The sequence below is a fragment of the Temnothorax longispinosus genome, chromosome 4 (assembly GCF_030848805.1).
Source record: "Temnothorax longispinosus isolate EJ_2023e chromosome 4, Tlon_JGU_v1, whole genome shotgun sequence".
Classification (NCBI taxonomy): domain Eukaryota; kingdom Metazoa; phylum Arthropoda; class Insecta; order Hymenoptera; family Formicidae; genus Temnothorax; species Temnothorax longispinosus.
In genome coordinates, this window is record NC_092361.1 from 22,593,266 (window position 1) to 22,613,753 (window position 20,488).

At 38.8% G+C, this 20,488-nt stretch overlaps 2 protein-coding genes across 4 annotated transcripts in view; both read left to right on the forward strand.

Moving 5' to 3' along the window:
* LOC139812137 (uncharacterized) overlaps positions 1–2,358 on the forward strand; it is an 80,490-nt gene extending 78,132 nt beyond the window's left edge. Inside the window, exon 8 of the mRNA XM_071776758.1 lies at positions 2,146–2,358. Coding sequence (XP_071632859.1) covers positions 2,146–2,265 — 120 coding nt within the window. The 3' untranslated portion in view covers positions 2,266–2,358. The remainder of the gene's footprint in view (positions 1–2,145) is intronic.
* On the forward strand, positions 2,204–18,834 carry LOC139811652 (uncharacterized). Of its 3 annotated transcripts, XM_071775977.1 has the most exons (4): positions 2,204–2,238; positions 2,482–2,522; positions 6,945–7,964; positions 13,101–18,834. In XM_071775977.1, exons 3-4 carry the CDS (start codon positions 6,986–6,988, stop codon positions 13,592–13,594), a joined length of 1,473 nt encoding a protein of 490 aa, XP_071632078.1. In that variant the 5' UTR covers positions 2,204–2,238; positions 2,482–2,522; positions 6,945–6,985; the 3' UTR covers positions 13,595–18,834. The 3 variants fall into 3 exon arrangements, with proteins under 3 accessions (XP_071632078.1, XP_071632076.1, XP_071632077.1); XM_071775975.1 differs by lacking the exons at positions 2,204–2,238; positions 2,482–2,522 and having other exon boundaries at positions 5,317–7,964; XM_071775976.1 differs by lacking the exons at positions 2,204–2,238; positions 2,482–2,522 and having other exon boundaries at positions 5,317–7,964; positions 13,140–18,834.
* The last annotated feature ends 1,654 nt before the right edge of the window (positions 18,835–20,488 follow it).

Consider the following 20,488-nt stretch of genomic DNA (forward strand, 5'->3'; position numbering starts at 1 on the left):
TTTCAAATGATGCATTTTTAAATTAGACTGAAAGGTACAGAAATATATATCCAGGACGATTGACATGTCGTTTAAACACTGGATGCTGTGGATACAGCAAAACCTCATTTCAACTTGAAACTATAGAAGGAGAGATAACGGCGCTGGAGATAATAAAATTTGTGGAGAGACGCCTCACATAGTGCATCATTGTGTCTGTCGCGTTGTCACGAAAGTGGAAGACATACGAACTTCTTAAATTACTCTTTTTGTCTGTGGAGAATCTTACTAAAAATGTTTGTTTATAATACTACAAACCAGAGTCTAGAATAAGCAATGACGCAAACGCGCTTAAAGTTCATTACGATGTTAATTTATTTTTCGGAAAAACTTAACTTTATCTTTCATCCGTATTGCAAAATATTAATTTTGTAAATTAATATAAGTAAATTATATATTTTATCGATTTGGAATACTGGTTAATTTTTCTTTTATTCAGGATATTTATCACTTGGTTTTTGTCGAAAAATCTTTCGCGCCCAATTTATTTAAAATAGCGCGTAATTGTTCAGAATCATGCAAGTTTTGATTTGATTTCATGGACAAGTATATGCTTAGAAAGCTATGAATAACGTTGAGTGATAAATGGGCCAGTTCTCTCAAATGTTTCACGCGAGTGGAGTGGACCTTGCGTGTGAGTGCAGGCATCCGAGTAACGTCACCCCCTTGGTGACGAAAGGAATGGCAGGGAACCGAGAGCTTTCTCGTGTCTCTCTCTCCGATTGTTGTGCACCCTCGACCAATCTCCTTCGGTTTGCACAAGCCGAGTTTGCCAAACGCGTTTTTCGACCTTCCGCCGTCCCTTTATTGTTCAACCTTAAAAGTAATATCCCCGTCCACGTAGCACGTCCTGCCCACATTTCGCCGACATTATTTCTCCCTTGACCGGGAAAACGAAACTTTTTGCTCGTTTGTGACATTTAGAGGGAGGTTAAACAGTCTTTATTATTACGGTGGATGTCTGTGTTTGTATATAAATATATTTTTAAACACAGTTTTGTCGAAAATTTAATAATTAATACATGTAGTTGATAACTTTGATATCATAAGAATTTTAAAAATAAATTAATAAATAGATTGAATGCGAAATATCATTTTACATTAACACAAAAAGATAAATGCAAATCTCAAAAAATTGAGTTGATATGAATTTAATTGATAATATTTTTATATTAAATGTAAAGTCAAAATAGTAAATTTAATTTAAGTATATTGATCAAAAATGAAGATTAATCCGCCAATATTAATTTAAAAACAGGAATCTTTATTAAATCGATGCAAATGGCGAGTAACAATAACGCTTAGTCACAGAGTTCGCCTAATGAGAAAAATCAAATTATAGAAGCTCTTGTCTTCCTCTCACTTTAACCCTTTGGACCAACTGCCGCCCTGCAGTGTGGTCTAGTAGTCTTAAATTTATTGAATTGAAACAATATCTGTCTCTCTCGTATTAGATATCCGCTTCTTCCCATTCAAGCTTTCATTCCAGGCTTCGATATAAATTGTCTTTTAGAGATTTGATTTTGGATTCCTCTAGAAAGCATTTCTACTTTTCTATTTTCGACAGCTCTAGTATTCAAGCTCGTTATGGTAAATCGAAATTCATACATACGAATTAAATTTTCTATCTCGAAGAGATTGCAACTATAATTTAACTGCAACGTCCGTTTTTTCTTTCATGGAGATTTCAATTTGTTAACGTTCGTAATATTTACCTGCTTAAATATCTTAGTTAAGATGCAAACATTATTGTACACGTGAAATAAATTAATTTTTTAATTAACTATTGAGTTTTGCATAATGAAGAAATGTTTCTGGAATATCAAGTTGTTTCCTAGTCGAATATCATTTATTTCACTATAAGGTGGGTAATGAACGTTTTTAAGTGGTTCGGTAAAGCTAAGTTTCCGAGTGTAGAAGGTAGAGCGAAGTAAGGTTTCGTTATGGAACGGCGTCGCATTAATGGTTGTACAAGGTAGAGAACTTTATACCTGCCGTGATAGAAGCCACTAAAAGAAATATAAAACTCATGGTGACATGACCCGTTATATAAAGGGCAGTTATCAACAGACCATTTAATTTGTGCTTCCGGTTTTTTCTTTATAGGCTGACGTTTTTCCTCTCGGACTTGTAAATAAAAGGCCTCAAAGTGTACGGCGCCGTGGAGAAGACGTTTCACCCGTTCGAGCTGAGCAGCAGGTTCGTGACTTTTCCAAATTGTTTTAGCTTTCTATTATTCACGTTCGCCAATATATACTTAAAGATATAGCAGAGAATTGAATTATTCATAATTTGGTGAAAAATACATTATGTAATAAAGCCGCGATATTTTTATACACGAAGCTTTTGTTATATATATTTTTTTTATCTACAAGAAGCTACAAATTTTGCAAGTAAAGCATGTAATTGTAATCGTGATTATTAAATCATATAATATTGCAGGCTTTCCCGCGTGTTCCCCGGAACACTGCCCGGTATACAAGGTGAGTTATATAACATTCTAATTGTATTTATTTCTTTATTTTCCACAATGTTAATTTGTTTATATAATTAAGTAAAAAATACGCCAATGCACATTTATCTTCACAATTATTAAATTATTTTATAATATTAATTTAATACTTATATTAAAGTGTGCAAAAATATAAAAATGTTTATCAAAGACATCAACATTGCAATTGCTGCAAAAAATTTTATACATATATACACAACATTTTTTTAGTATCTAATACTATAATATATACTATATATAAAATATTAAATTTGGATATATATAAAATCGAGAACACTACTGATGATACTTGGCAATCAGTCGATACAATAGCAACAAGCGTACACGCCGAAGAAATCAAATTTATAGAAATATATGTATCGTAAGACAATAAGTTTTTTTTTCGCGTCAGTGTCTGCAGGTTAATTCGTATTAATTTAGTGAATGATCAGCTTCGAAAGCCCGAATGAAAATCTGGCCGTAAACCTATCCATTTCCTAGGTACGTACTTGCAGTAAACAGAAGATTGTATACAACCGCGTCGCACTAAGCCCATAGCTACTAAACCGCGCGCATACCACCTATAAATGGGCGGGCTGCTATAAAGTCCATTCATGATCGCGTCGCCTGTACAACAAACGTCGGGTGGCTCGCGCCTCCCTCGCGATTTATTACACTCGTATTCAAGCGCGAGTTGTGTTTCCTACTTAGTACACGTGTACCGACATGATCGCGACTCGAAATCGTCCTATTGTCTGTCTGGTTCGCCGCTGACAGCCCAATCGACCCCGTTTTCGTCATATTAGAGCCCCATTCATTATGTAATTAGGTATACTGGACGTCACGAAAATCTTAATATTCACTAGGGAAATTTTCGAGGAATATTTAAAAATATATATACATTTAAATATTATGATTGTTTATAGTACTAAAAGAATCTTTTTTTTTTACTTGAAGAAAAGATCATTTTAAACTTTTATTTTATAAATTTAAATATAGATTTAAACGTGAAACACTCGGTTTATTTTATTGACATTAAAATAGCTTTATATTTAAAGTAATAGCAAGATTTATTTTACTCAATAAATTTTTAAGTTATTTATTTAAATATTTATTAAAAATTATATAATTTGACTTATAACTTAATAATAAAAATTGGTAAGACTTGAATCTATCCAATCTGAAACCATTAAAATTTTTCCTTAATTTGAAATCTCGTCGCGGAATTCTACGAAAAATTAAAGACGTTCTTACATTTCTGATTACTAATACGTGATCATTAACACGATTCTCTCGTGAGTAACACAGTCTGATGGCACACGACACTGATGGACAGACAGATGGAAAGCGTGTGTGCTACCGGAGTTGTTGTCAGACCGTTTTACTTTACTGCCCATAAAAGTACCGAGATTTAGACTGCAATACTGCCATGACGTATTGCTCGCGTTGCGTGTACGTGTATATACGTTATACACTATCAAAGATGACTCCGACTGCCGCCAGGCGTGATCCACGAGGGCATTTCGCCAACCACGTGACGTTTCGTGGGAAGGAAGGCGCGAGAAATTTGGATGCATTCTTAATGAGGATCGATAGTTCGTTCTTTGAGTAATCGTAATTGAAATTTTATAGTTCTAACAATGAATAAAGAAATTGAAAGGCAAAGCAAATAGGCCCGTTTAGAATCGAGGAAAGAAGAATCTTTCAATTAGGATAGTAATATAAACATGTGTGTAATATAAACATCGCACAAAGGTTTCTTATGAAGGAGCTTAGCTATCTGAAATTGACAAACCGGTCTCTGATAATTGTAACTATACCTGCGAGCACTAATATAATGATAACCGTAAAATGAAACTGTTAAATATAACTATAACCGTGACTAAATTATAGCAATAAAGATACCAGCAAGACAAGGTCGGCTATATATTATTCATTGCTATTATTAGGACAAAATATTTCTAACACTAGTAAAAAGAATCGACTCATTAGAGTGTATTACATCCAAAGATAAGATTCATTACATAATAATATCTTTAATTCTTTGCTACTTGTATCAAACATGAATAAGAAGATTATTCTTACAATATCGGATCCAAAAAATTTAGTTTAAATTTTATAAAAAATTTTATTTAAAAATCTGATCATTTTAACATAGACTCAAGTTTCGCTAATTGTAATTATGACAAAAATACGCTTTATTGTCATAATAATCATATACTTTAGTATCAATAAAAAGGAAAAGAATTGCAGTCTCTCAATTCAGTAGTACAAGATTTATTAATAGAAGACACTATATCAGTAACGGTATTCAGCAAGTACAGTTTCCTATTAAGTAACTGGAAGTAATTACTATCGTCGTCCTTAGTTCATAACCGTCTCATATTTTTTTTTTGCCGCGAGCCGACTGACGTTCTCGAGAAAAAGCGGTGGTATTGAGATTCGATGTTTCTCAATACTCGTCGAGAGCCAAGAAGAGCAGCCTCTCGGTAAGATAGCCGGTATGTCGCGCTCGCTGGCCTGCGACGAAGAGAAGAGGAAGAAAAGCAGATTAGAGCGCGCGTGGTAGGGGGTTGGGGGTTGGGGGGAGAATGCCGAGAAACGTGCGCGTGAGAGAGAGAGCGAGAGAGCGAAAGAGAAGCGGCGGGCACGAGAGGAGGGTGGGAGACGAGTCCGTCCGGGCTTCGCTTGCCAAACGATCCGAGAGATCGCGCTCGCGTCACTTTCGGCTCCGTTCGACTCCAAGCCGCGGGCAGAGCGCTCAGTTGACGCTCAGTTCGGCTCAGCGAGGCCAGCAAGAAGAAAGGGGGTTATTCCATATGTGTGTGGGCATCGTGCGTGTGTGTATTCGGCGCACGATTCTCGGGACCGAAGAGGCGTTCTGCTACCTGCCGAGAGAGTCCTTCGGCGGCATTGCTCTTAATACCGAGGGGGGGTGGTTCTACCTGACCCGATTGACCTGAGGAACAAAAAACACGAGAGAGATAAAGGGATTCCGCTCCGATCTCGGGGACCCTTCTCCCTCTTCTCAGACAAGACTTTCGCCACGTACTCTCCGGACTCTAATGCACGAATTTTCGCCGTTAGTGAGTTTCGTGATTGGATAAGGTCGCGCGACGTTGGAACGTTTGATGAATCGCGCTCGGAGCCCCATCGCGATGGGGATGACAGTACTCGGCGATGTCAGAGACGGGGCGACGTGTGGCTCGTGTATGATCATAGGCCACGGGATGATCCTAGCGCAGTCAGTCGCGCAGTGAGTTATAGCCCGCCCGAGAGATTGACGATTGCCAAGTGTCATAGCTGGTGCTCGCATCACAGATTGCGGCGCTGATTTTAACGTTTCCTTAATGCGCGACGATCGAGCGCAATCGCCGCTCCGAGTTCCCGCGGTCCGAACGATGTATCATCATCATCGCTAAATCGCGTTGTGTCATTTTGTTTCTGTTTCAACCCTCATTCCGCATCGTTGGATCGGACGACCGTCGATCGGACGACCGCATAACATTTGCACGAATTGCCAATCGACTTCCGCATCGACGACGTTCGCACGTGGCCCGCTCTCGCCGCTGTCACGTCCATCGTCCTACGTCCGTCGTCGTCAACGCCGCCAACGCCGTCAACGCCGTCAACGTCGTCGTCGTCGCCGCGCGTGGGCCTCTCTCTCGTCCGCGGATTTGCCACGCACTTTATCGCGCCCCCCGTCTATCCTGCCTCTTCGCTTCCCTGTCCCACGTTTATCTACACCCCTCCACCTGTCTGCCGCGGCGCTGCACACCCTCTCTCCCGCCACCAACCCCTCGTCGGACGACGCGCATACCCGCACGATTTTCCTTATCCCCACCCGCCTCCTCCACCGCTCGCTCCTCGCGCGCCTCCGTTACCTTCTCCGCACGCGCTTTCTTTATTTACTCCGTGAATTCACGGACCAACGCGGACCGGCTCCGATCACGATGAGCGCTCCGTTTCGCGGGCCTCGGTGAAAATCCTTGGACGTGTCGCGTCTCCTCATCCTGCTGGACCCGCTCGCGATCGGCGCTCCGCGAACACTGAGGAAACCGCTAATCTATACATCCCCGCTACGCTTATCGGCCACGTTGTTGTCACGATGACCATGCGACGATTTTCATATTTCGCGTGAACTCCGATCGACCGAACTGCTATACTATTCCACGCGCGCGGATCCGCGATTATTCCTGAACTCATACGGCGGTCACGGAACGCCATCGCCGATCGAGCCTCGCGGACATCGGCACAAATATCGCGTTGCAACACCGGCAATAAACCGTCACCATCTGCACCATCGCCGATCACGTGGCTTGCTCAACGGCGACGCTGTACGATAATGTTCACGCCGCGCCGCTATGTGGCTCCGGCGTGGGCCACCCTGGCTCCGTCACGCCGATGGGGACAGCAACCGGAGCGGGGAATTCCACCGGGGTGACCTGGTGGGCCATGATGAACGGTGCCTTCTACGAGGACAGCCCGCCGCCAGTTCCACCGACCGCCTCGACCCTCGTATCGACTCAACAGCAGACAACCTCGACGCCGGGCTCTCATCAGCAAGCGACCACCCCGACTTCACCTGGTGCACCGGTGTCATCGGCAACGACAGCGCCCTCGGCGCCCACGGCGAGCGCCAGTTCAACCTCGCCGAGCGCTTCCTCGGTAGCGAGCAACAGCGCGGCCGGGCCGTTGCACATACCCGCCAAGAGATTAACCGCGACCCCGGGAGGCGGTGGTACCGCTTACGGAGAGGTAGCCTGCGTGGAGTCGTCGGGCGCGCCAGGCGGGGCGGGCGTGATACGGCACTCTCACTCGGCGGGGTCCCAAGGCGGCTGGAGTTACAGCCCGCATCATCCCCAGGACTCCCACTACTCGTCCACGGCGGGCGAATCGTTGAACCATCATCAGGCATACGGGGGTAACAATCCCCCGACGTACTACAACCTGGCGGCCGATCCTACCTCGACCTCCGGCTCCTCCAGGGACAACCGGAAGACCGGGCTCTTCTGGTCGCCCGCGGCCGTCACCGCTGGATCGGCCAGCACCGCCGGCTCTACCTCCGATTACAAGTCTTACAACTCGGCCGGCGCGGCGACCACGACGTCGAGCACCGGTGGCTCGACCACCGGGGCCACCGGTGCCGCCGACCCGGCCGTGTCCTCCTGCCATCAGAGCTTCTCCCAGAGCTGGTGCAATTACGCCCCGTACACGACGGCGAGGCATCACCATCCGGTCGACACGGCCGGGCATCATCATCCTCACTCGCAGGCGGGGGTACCGTATCTGGCGCCATCCGCGGCGGATGACCGCGGCAGGGTCGCTGCCGCTATGGTCGCCGCGGAAGGTGCCTTTCCTCACGATGGATACGGCGGCCTGAGAAACTACGGAGCGCCCGAACCTGTTACTTCCAGTCCCTACCCACCTCCAGGTAAGCATCTACTCCGACGTGCCGATTTTTCTCTTTTCTCCTTTTGTTGCTCTAACAACTCATCTCGACAACCTGTATCCTCTTTAAACTTACGCGTAAGAAAAAAACATGTAACATCTCGTAACGTTTAATGTTACTAACGATATTTTTTATTTTTAACATTTTTATTTGTGTTGTTTTGAATGATCAGAGAATGCGAGAGAGAAATTGATTTATTAGAATCATTCTTCTGCTGTTTGCAACGTGATAAAACTATTATATGCACTCTCCTACAACCTGAGGAGTCCGTAAACCTCAGGTAGTTTTCTGTTTTCACAGATGCCATAAATCGACCATAATGTACCTCGAACGTGTCGTGAGGTCCGGAAGAAGGTCCGTTGAAATTAATGAACATGTAAAATGAAAATTTGCAATTAATTCCTCAGCTTAGGGACCGAACGAAGACGTCGCGTGGAACGATGTACGTAGGCATGTACGCCGCGACAAAAAGATCGCCAGTAATTTAACGCTAATCGCACGTGACTTCCTAAAACGGGCGTCCCGGATATTCCTCGACGATCCCTGACGAACTTATTCGACAAGTAAAGACCCCCCCGCAGTCATCGTTCATTCACATCGTTCTCTTTTGTCCTTCCTCCCTTCCTCTGTCCTTTTCTCCGGGAGACCCTGCAACCCATGAAACGTCGCATGAGCAACAACGAACGGCGGCGGGTTTATTGGCGGCCGTAACTCGTAAACTCTGGCGCGCGCCTCCGATCAGCTGATCCGTTCCATGACCCGTGCAGGCGTTCAGTCTTTCCGGCTCTAACGGCTGTTTCGCGCGCTCGTTTTGTCGCGCGCGCGCGCGACTATATCACCCCATTATTTTACTCCCGAACGATAATTTTTTTCCACATCCAACTAACGTTCCTTCAAAGGAGGATTAGTATTCTAGATGCGCCCTGTGCTGCTCGGCAATGTGTTCCCTTCGCGGGAAAATACTCGTCAACGGAACGGAAACGTCGCGGAGACGTTTACGAGAATAAAAGATACTTTTTAACAGGCATTAAATATATATGCTTTGTAAAATGAGTCGTTAATCTTCCTATTTTTTTTTAGCATCTGTTCGGGGTATCACGATGACATATATCACCGGCAATAATAATATACTCTTTTGAAGAAATAGCAAATAGCATTTAATTTATATGTCTCCTATTACGATACGATCGATGTACCGCGGATTGTAAATTATATTCAACATAATTATATCTCGACATTGACGTTAATTTGCCGTGTAGAAATATTTGAATTTCATATTAGGTGCGCGAGGAGAGAAGGCGTGTGTGTATCTCATCGATCGTCGTGGCGCGCGTACGTCCGCCGCGCCGCGCCGCGTCCTTCTGAAAATCGCCTGCCGCATGCGGCAACACGACGCTTGCGGTTTATCATTAGTTTGTTGCTCGTGCGAGCGCCATCGACGGCGCTCCGATAACTGAGATAACATTCGCGTGATCAACCGCGGAGCTTAATCGTATGCGCACGAAGGGAGGAGGAGTGTGCGTGTGCGCGCAAGCGTGCCGTACATAACGAAATAGCGAAAATACACGGGCGCGCACCCGCGTATAGTTTAACCGTAGCCCAATAGATGGCGGCTCCATTATCTCTGCTCGTTCCGCTCGTCCGCTCGGCACCAGAGGCTCAGAGAGCGCGCCGCTCTCTTGCACCGTATCGCGCCAAGCCATCCCATATTAGTCCGGGTAATCTCCGAGGAATCAACAATGCCGGCCAGGTGTCCCCCCCCCCCCCGGTCACGAGTCGATCTCTCCCGTGAGATATCTCCGTCATCGGGAGAACGCGGGGCTCGCCGAGACATTTATCGGTCCGCATTCATTACCGCGCTTAATTAAGTCTTTGAGGCCCACCGGTCATCATTATGCGCACTTATATCATGGGCCAGAATAAATTTTACATAAAGTATGGCTTTATCAAATTCTGTCGGTTTCACCGTGAAAAGTATTTTGTATGAATAGTAAAATTCAGATGGGCCGTTTGAGATTTATTTACTTCCTACTTGAGAGAATATACTATATATATTTTTACATTTGCTTGTTTATTTATTTGCCTCATTACCTCTTAATTCTTCTGGCATCTGTGAAATAAAATTATGTCGCTGAAAAAACACGTAGGAATGTGGCAATTATTTGATAGTCCTAATCTCATAAATATGGTAAATTGAAGGTAACTGAATAAATTATATAATTAGTGAAGCATTTCGAAATATTGAATGAAATATTTATCGAGTTCCTTGACTTATATTTAATTTATTATCTTTATGTCAAGTCTCTTATGTCACACACGCACACGCGCATAAGTTAATAATGGAAATATGATAGATATGAAAAATGTCGAATGCTTCCAATCGATATTACACTCCCGTTACACGCGACAACCCCAGTTATGAACCCTTCGACTATTTCTATCAGTTCGGGAGACTTGCTGCAATTTCTGAACTACCACCAAATATCTTTCAATCTTCCAATATTATATCGTCCTTTTTATTATTCTTTTTATAGCCAAGTGCGACTTACTATCGTTTTAATTTTTAATATCTTTTAAAATGTACATTGTTTTTTTTTTTAATTCTAGGTGTAAGTGATATTTTCTAATTTGTTAATATTTTATGCATTACAATGAATATTAAAAAAAGCTTTTTATTAATATTTTATTAATATTTTGGCTTATTTGACTAGATGCAAGATCAATTTGAAAAACAATATTGTTGACAATTAAAATGTGTACCACTATATACCGCTTATCTTAATATGCAAATTAAGTGGATTAAAATTCTAATATCAAAAACATTATAAAAATTTGATTGATAGCCATGAATTATTTTGAAACGTGAACTTTCAATACGTTTATACTTTTTTTATTCAATATTTGTTCCGAAATTTATAAAAAATTAGATAATTTAGCAACATGCCATTAATTTCGTAAATCATTCCGTGCTCTCTATCACCATTCGTCTTGTATCAATATTTGTGAGAATCCTGACCTTTATGAAATAATATTTACATTTTAGTGAGAGTATTGACCTTTTTGTCAATAAATTCTTATCGCTTAAGCAATCGCGTCGAGGCAACAAGAGAGCATATCAAAAGAGAAAGGGAAATAGGGAGAGACTCGAGGACGGAATAGAGGAAAATTTGATAATTGAACTGGCGTAAAACTCGAGGAGCAAAATTTTTCGTTCGTTTGTGCAAACGTATATTTTATCGACGAAGATATTTAATAAGATATCAAAGTATTTTAATAATTTGCATGTTAAGTGACTTGCGTTTATGTTTCGTTTTGTTTTACGGCTTAAGCTAAGAGAGAAATTATAGCTTTAATAGTAATAAATCTAGAGAACTGTCAACTAGGATACATAAAAATATCTGCGTGACGCCTAAGATATTATAATGTTGTGCGAATGGCGTCCATCGCACGCATATGTTCCGACGGATCAAACATCGTTGTATCCGGTAGCACTATTTGTCCAGATAAGCTAAAGACAGATGACCCGATCCCTTTGATAACCTGATCCCTAAAAAATTTTATGGACCAAGATTCTTCTTGTTATTAAATTAATTATTAATTAATTATATCAGATCGCAATGATAAATGAGAAACAATTTGATATCTTTATGCGTTGCAAAACATAATAGATCCGAGGAACAACCCTCTCTCCATTTTTCTATATATATGTGAAAAATATAAAATATCGGCCGAACAACCCGCCGAAAATTTTGTTGCATTTGCGTACACCAAGAAGACGTTTATTCAGTCCATGGCTGGGTTAAAGATAGACGGATGAGTCGCGAGCTTTCGTAATCGCTTCATTCCACTGGCGGCTTTGCCGTGTGTACCTTGCACCATCATCCCATCGTATATTCCGCTTTAACAAATGCATTCGCGTCGCTCCACATTCTGGGTTTGCAACGGAGCATAGTGTGCCCAGTTAAAAACCACCGACCAGTCGAGACGCTCTAGAGAACGAGTCTGACAAACGGTTCCGCGCTAACTCCGGCTTCATGTTTTTCGTGCGGTTAGTAGAACCGGTCCAATTATATCATACCACTGTACCAGGAACGACCACGGCAACCCTCGTGCGCATGTTGTACACGTGTACATATATACGCGCGTATATGTTCGAATAATGTTGCGCACGCACATGCAGCTGGAGTGCACGCTTTGACATTCGGAGAGTTGTATCAGGCGCGGATTTAGTCGCTGATGCGCCCAATACAGATATAATTTCCTGTATAGAATCCTAATTTGTTTGATATTTGTTGACGACTTTATTACGTAAAAATAGTAACAAATCTTGCAGAGTATATTATTCGAAAATTTATTATAAGAATTAAAAAAAATAGCTACGTTTCTGCAACCATGCGATTAGTGGCGATCTGAACATTTTAATTTAATGGAATTAATACTAGATGTCTGGTTCTCTTCCCTTTTTTAAAGCTTATAATTTTTCTAAAATTGCGGTAGAGTACGTTTGTCATATCAGCAATTTTCTCTGGATTAATACTGTTTATATACGCGAGATGATAAAATCGCGCAATATAAGTAAACACAATCTGCATTTATTAATTTATTATATGGTCTAGATGGTGGAATTATTTATAATGAACGATTACGGAACGTTTATTAAAAAAGAAAGAGTAACGGTATCGGTTACGCGCCGATGCACCAACTAACGAACCGATGTATTTGCGCTCATTTCTGCCAGTCACTTCGTAGTAGCGAATGGCGGTGACTGTAGGAAAAAGGAATAGATACAGTCACTTTCTTCATTCAAAATCCGCTCGAATGTGCCAGCGACTAAACTAGGAACTAGTCTATAGACAGTATAATAAACTTGTCTATAATATTTGCTTTATTTTATTTATTTATTTCTATTGATTTGATTATTGATTAGACTCTGATACATATGTAATCTAATTTAATTGAAAATAAATATATAATACATTTTGTAAAATCGAAAGCAGAAGGTGATATTGAAACCTATCTTCTGCACTGGCATCGTCGTTTTTAAGATAGACTTTCCTTACTGAATATTACTAGCTAGCAGCTAGGTTGTTTTATCACCGGCAAACTAATTGTGTTAAGTGATGTGGGGTTCCTCCCCATCCTCCTTGTTTCCCGCAGGTTCGCTTGCGGGTGTGGGTGTCGGGGTTGGCGTAGCCGGAATGGGCGTCGGGTGCGGCAGCTCCAACCCCCTGGAATGGACGGGCCAGGTGACGGTGCGGAAGAAACGCAAGCCTTACTCCAAGTTTCAAACTCTCGAGCTGGAGAAGGAGTTCCTCTTCAACGCTTACGTATCGAAGCAGAAGCGATGGGAGCTCGCGCGTAACCTGAATTTAACCGAGCGCCAAGTCAAGATCTGGTTTCAAAACCGTCGGATGAAGAACAAGAAGAACAGCCAGCGGCAGACCCAGCAGCAAAATAATAACAACAATAATAGCAGCAGCGCCAACAATGCGAATCATCACGCGGCGACCGGTAGTCATCACCATCCGAGCACCGCGCACGCACCACCCTCGAGTCACCACGTGGTCGCGCAGGCGCATCACGCGAACGGCTCCACGAAGCATCATCAGTGACCCGTGGCCTTCTCTGGGGTAGTTTTCGGGCATCATCATCACAGCCATACCTCGTCCAGCAGCGGTGGCAGCCACGGGGGCAGCCATAGCAGCCTGGTAGCAGGTCACAGCCATAGCCTCCACGCACCGCAGTCCCAGACGCCGCTGCCGCCGATTCACGTGTCGTCGTCGTCGTCGGGCACCCTGACGCCCGCCACGGCCGTAGTCCATCCACACACGCATACGCACGCACACTCCGGCAGCCATCATCATCAGCTGGCGCACGTGGCTCAACAGTACCCCGCTCTCCTACATCAAACGCCTCACGGCTTGGCCGCCTGAACGCACCGAACGCCCCAGAGAAAAACCCGTCGAGACGCCTCTGAATAAAACTGAGGTGATCCCGCTAAATCGTCGATCAATATCCACGTCCACGGGAATTCGATGAAAACTCATGGACTCTGTCGAGCAGCCGTTCAAAGACTGCCTCTGCTAAGGAAAGATAAAAGCTCGCGCGTAGTTTATTATTATTAATTATTAATTATATTATTAATTATTAATTATATTATTATTATTATTCAATCAAGCGAAGACTTCGCTATTGTATAGAAAGGGCGCGTTTGGGGCCACTATTTCAAGCGGTCCGAAGACTCTTTTCGAGTGTCGGTGTCGGGGGTGCCGGTATTCTACGAATAATACGCGTCATCAGACGACACCAAGCAATCTGTCCAATTCGTAATTCGGTAGTATTTTCTCCAGTTATATATATAGATATATATACATAAAGTAAAGAGGTAATTAATGTCACTTAATGTACCCCTACTCCTCCCACCGCCCCAGAGCCTCCTCTTCCCTCTTCCAGTCGCGTCGTATGTTTACTCCGTCTCAACATCCCTGTCTATTGTTGGGCCCGGGTCTCGCACATTTGGAGATTGGAAACGTATCGTTGCAGCTACACCCGGGGCTAATTCAATCAAACACCATTGATTTTGCAGTTAGGGCTGGACGGTCCGTCGAGAATCGCAAGTTGTAAAGCGGATGGGTCGCTTTTAGGGGTAAGTGGACTCACTGATCTCGCGTAAGTGCATGTGTATCGCTCTTTAAATTAACTTTTCACTTCGGTATGTGTTATATACGATCGCGTTAAAGACCTGCAAATCTTGTCGATTACCTACGTACAACTAGATAATGCTAAAAAGTTAGTGTTAGCCAAGAATTTATTATTACTCGGCATTCAACGCTCTTAAGTCTGTTTTTCTTAAAACGTTAATTCGAAATAATAGCTTTATTGACATGTAGACTCGCGGCAAATATCTGTTTTCGGTAATATTTGAATTTAAATGTCAATTACAGATCTAAAAAAAACTTGCAGCGTAGTCCACATTTATCGAAATATATATATATTACTTATAATGAAAACGATTCTCGACTCACAGAAAGGAAAGTCAAAGGTAGTTTGTGAGATATAAATACCTTCTTCTTTTGCTGTTCAATTATTTGCCTGTCGTGACAAAGTAAAATGTGTGGTAAATTTTGAAGTCAGTGTAGAACACGAGCGTATCCGAAAAGTTAGGCAGTTACGTTCACAATGTCGTACTAATCGCCTACCAAGGATCGCAAAAATTAGTACCTATAATTCTTGTATTAATATTGAGGAAAAGCGTTTTATGTTAAAAATATACCTAGTAGCCAGATTAGTGGTCGATCGTTCTCTAGGCTGAGTTTGGGATCTTCATAAAAATTATATGCAGGGTCAAGATCGTACACTCAGTATTTTCATCTCCGCGCGCGGGCGAAATTCTTGCCGTGAAAGGAACAAAAGGTTGTGGTACTTAACGCTCTAAACTTTACCACTTGCTAACAAGATAGCGTAATTGTGTTATTTATATGATAATAATTGATAACACGTGATAAGGGCTTTTTGGCTTACGTTGCTAAAAAACCGGCGCCGAAAATTTTTCCAAAATTTTCGTATTTTATAACGATATTTCATTGCCATTGGGTATCCCAAGTCGACAAAAACTGGACGTGATATCGATCGATATCTTAAATCGACATTCGTTAAGTTTTAATATCTATTAAAAATTATTTTAATATTAAAATTAACTAAATATAATTGAATCGATATTCTTATTGATTATATTCTGTGCTTTTGACTAGAAACTTAAAAATATCTAAGACGAAAGTATTTGTTGATTAATAGTTATCAATAATTATACATACATGATCATTGATAATTATTAATATGTATGCATATATTTTTTTTTTGCGTTCAGTGAATGTCACAAGTATTGATCTCTGTAAATATATCCAATGGATATGTCATCTGACGGACGTCTTCCGGTCGTTCTACATCTTTTGTTTAAGACCCGTGTGCTCATGTCTTTCACGACGAGAAGCGAACGTAGTAAAAGAAAATCGATCTCGTATGAACGAAGTCCTAAGCGCGGCCGGAATACAATTTTGAACAGAACATCAGCGAGTAAGTAGGTAATCTAATCAGGTGTTAAATGAAAAAGGAAACTATCCCACTGGATCTCTATTCTAAGGTGCAACATTATCTAAATTACAAAGGACTTGCTGAGTCCGTGTGAATGGCTACAATATATTATATACATGTATTTTGTGTATGTGTATGTATGTGAGTGTTCGGACGGGCGTGTATGTATATATATATGTGTACGTGTAGGCATATTCGCCTACATATATATATATATATATATATATGTATATTTTTTGTGAGCAAGAGCATTTGTTTTATTTGAGCATTTGTGGTGTACGAATGTGTCACACGGCAGTGGATACGAATGTACGTTTTGTGGTACAAAATAAAAAGTAAATGCGCTTTGCACTGGAAGAATCGATAGGAAGAGAGAACGAGAGAGAGAGAAAGAGAGAGCGAGAAAGAACGAGAGCGAGAGCAAGAGGGGAACGAGAGATGGATAAACCGGGAGCGAGAAAGAGAGGGCGAGAGAAACGAAAACAGGATATCACCGTGAATTGAAAATTCTTAAGCGTATGAGATAGCTGCGAACGATAGCAACAGATATTTATGCGGCTGAGTCGAGAAGAAGCGTAAATACAGCGCGATGATAGGACGTGGATCGCATAGAGTGAATCTGAATTCGTGAGAGACTGAGTTCCGGACAACTGTATAGTTCTGCCACGGTACTGTAACGGATAATTATGTAACGACGATAATATAATACAATATAAATGATAACGAGGTAAATAATTTCAAGTGGAATGACTAAATGGGAAATTTCGACCGGACGGTAGCGATCCTGTTGCGTTTACCGTGCCGTCCGAAGCTTTGCTGCAAGTTGATTGTAATTAGTTATTAAATATACCACTGACGATGTTTATTATGACTATTAAAAAAAATTCTTAAGATTATTATTATATTATATTATATTATTATTAATATTATTATCATTATTATTGTGAGCGTCACGTTAATATTATGTTATTGTTTTTATTGTGTGTTGTTTTGTATGTACCTATCAGCCTATAATAATAACATTATTACAATTATCTATACACCCGCTCACACACAGACACAGTAGAGGAACGGGGAAAGGAAGTAAATACACATTATTATCTTTGTCCGCTCTAAATACTGCTTTGATTTTCCGACCCACAAATTTATGGTGTACCAATTTGAAGAGAAATTTCCGATCTCTTAACACACAAACGGAAATTTTATGTTTTCTAATTCGTGAAAAATTTTATAACACTTTAGATTGTACTAATTTTCGATCGATAGCCTGGAAAATTCGTAGAATGAGTAATCGAAAACTAAAGTTATATATTATGTCGTTGAGGTGCTGGAAAAGGAAAGTGGGATGCTTGAGAGATAGCACCTTTTTATTAAAAAGAAATTGTTTTATATAAAGATGTTTTTAAATATTTTTTTGTGACTTAATTGCTAAAATATTTTTCTGTTATTATTATTTTTATATAGGCGATAACAAAGCTATAACGCACCAAGTTATTACTGATATACATGAAGTAAATGTAAAAATCACAATTGTAACATTTATGTTGTCCATCAATATTGCTCTTCATGCAGTAAAGAACTGTTAGATCTTTCTCTTGATTTGCCACTTCATATTGTATATTATCATGCGCTGTATCTGTAAATTATATGCGTAAATATTAATTGTTTAATATTACGTTTAAAAATCTCCATCCTTATATCACATATGACAAAAACATATAACAAAATATTACAAATAAATCGTCATGTTTTTTTTATCAAATTAATTATGTTCGACCCATTATGCACGCAAAAATAATGAAGAAAAATATTTTTGCAATCCTTTTATAATACATTTTAACAGACGTACATTAAAATATAATATAATTTTTTTTTACATAAGCTGAAATTTTATATAGTATGTTTGTGAAATTATTATAATTTTCCAAAACCTGAAAGTTATGAGAGATATGATATAGTTTATTTAAAAGCACTCAGGATATTGCAAAATTTTTATTTTAATTTTGTATAATATTTCGATACTGTCAATATATGAGTTATGCAATTATTTTATTTTTTGTACATGTTAACAAATCTTGCACAATAATTTTCTATGTTTATATTGCTTGTTTTCTTATAAAATATTATTTTTACGAGTTTAAACAACTTTTTATTTTACAAATTTTGGTGGTTCTAAAATGCATTACGATTAAAAGTAAATAAAATTATGCATAAGAGTTAAACGCTCTGCTATTTAGTACGTCACATATCAAAGCTTAATATTACATAGTATTTTTTAAATATCTGTAATATCTCTCCGATGAAATATATTATTTTGAATAATACATTATATACACGTACTATTCAATGCCTGATGTGTTTGTCAAAACGTAATGCTATTTAATCCACGAAAATTTTTAATTTATTTAAAGTTGAATTTAAACTTCTTTTTTAAAAGTCAAACGATTAATATGTTGAAAAAATATATTTAAACTACGACTTTATTATTACTTTTTAATGACATGTCCAGAACTCGAGAAAAATATGAAATGCAGTAAATGCAAATTGTTTCCGTTATTTTTAAACATGTTTTTTTTTAAATGTGTGCATTTTATTTAATTTTTTCCATTCCTACATTTATCCATTCACATTTTAATTGTATTTGTATGATACTAAGATATGTCCGTAAGGTAGAAATTATATGCTACTTGTAAATAAAATTACAAGATTATTCCTGTATCGAAGTGCAATAATAAAATATGTTATATTAGTGCCAAAGTAATTGCAGAAAAAAAGCATGAAGTTCCTTCCGCATCAAACAAGAGTATACAATAGTTAGTCAAAATTTTTTTATCTTTTAAAATGTATTCCACGAAGTAAATACTTCTGTTGTATCCATACAATTACATATAAAATTTTTATAATTTTGTAGTAATAGTTTTAAATTAAAAATATTTGAAAACTAATTCAAATATATAGTTATAGGCTGTTTTTATATTTTTAATTTGACAATTTTTGTAACATACAATTATTTATATATAGTAGAACAGGATGTGTATATTTTACATATATGTGCTTTAAATATCTTTTGTATGCAAATAGAAAATTAGTTGTATGCAAATTTCTACTAAAAATTGCGAATTCAAATTATATCTAATGTATACAAATTGTTTGAGTACAAAATATATTTCGTTATTATGTTTCATTTGAATAATGTAGAAATATAATAGTAATGATATTACATTAGAGTTATTAAAATTGTTTTACGTAATTATTTAAAGAACTGAATAGTAAATTAATTATTACGCAAGATTGTATAAATTATGTAAGACATTTAAATTAATACATAAAATGTAATAGATGTGTTTAGACTTTAATAGATAAAACATAGGATTGTATCTTTTAGTCATAGGTCTATTATTATATTCTAGGATTTTGTACGATTTTTTGAAAAGGACTTCTAATTAAAAATTTGTCGGTAAGTATTGAACATATAATGCATAATATATTATTTGTTTTTTTTGCAAAAAAGTTAGTTTCCATATATTTACACAATATATGTTTATTTAATTTAAAAATACAATAGATTAATAAAAAATAGATATACACAGCAATTAATAAATTCAAAGATATACAGAAAATTGATAGAATCTTTTTTGACAATAAAGCAAAATATTAACTTATATAAATAAACATTAAGAAAAGATCTGTCAGACAAAAAGATAATTCTATTTATTAAAATAAACTGATTTAACGAAATAACTATAGAACATAATTTTTGCTTAAATATTCGTTAATTCAATAATTTCTTTAATATGTAATTTAAGTTTCAAAATTTTAAACAATTTTCGATTAAATTATTGAAATATGTTATTTTTTGTACAATCCATTTAATAACTTCGAAAGCATATGGTGCACATATTTAGTGAAATATGGTGAAAACGTTTTTTTGTAAACCGTTATGCCATCCATTGAATCCATTGATTGAGTGTTCGACTTTCCAAAAATAAAAAAAATTGGGTCCAAGTCACGTCATCCGATGTTTTTCCAGCAGTGAAGAACAGCGGAATTCTTTAAAATTCTACCCCTTGATGCAAAAAAAATTAGAAACTTTTGTCGCAACTTTCTAATCCTGCCCTAGCTTCACTCGTATCTTCAGTTGTGTGTGATACTATAACGAGTGATAATGTAATGCTTGCATGATATCATTTAAAGTTTTCTTTTTACTTAAAAATAACTAATAATTTGTGTTGGTTAATTATATGGTCACGCTAGCATATAAGTACTGTGGTGAAGTTATAATTTGTAGCTATATGTACATACATATATGTACATTTTATATGTATTTAAAAAGACTATAAGAATTCAACTCTATGAAGACTTGTTTAAAAAGAGACGCGTAATGGAAGTTTTATAATGACAAATTTACTTCTTGA

Excerpts from the sequence above, each read along its gene's own strand:
- LOC139811652 (XM_071775975.1), top strand. The coding sequence starts at position 6,935 with ATGGGGACAGCAACCGGAGCGGGGAATTCCACCGGGGTGACCTGGTGG. Across the intron at positions 7,965-13,100 it reads CAGTCCCTACCCACCTCCAG|TGATGTGGGGTTCCTCCCCA; the intron begins GTAAGCATCTAC and ends AATTGTGTTAAG.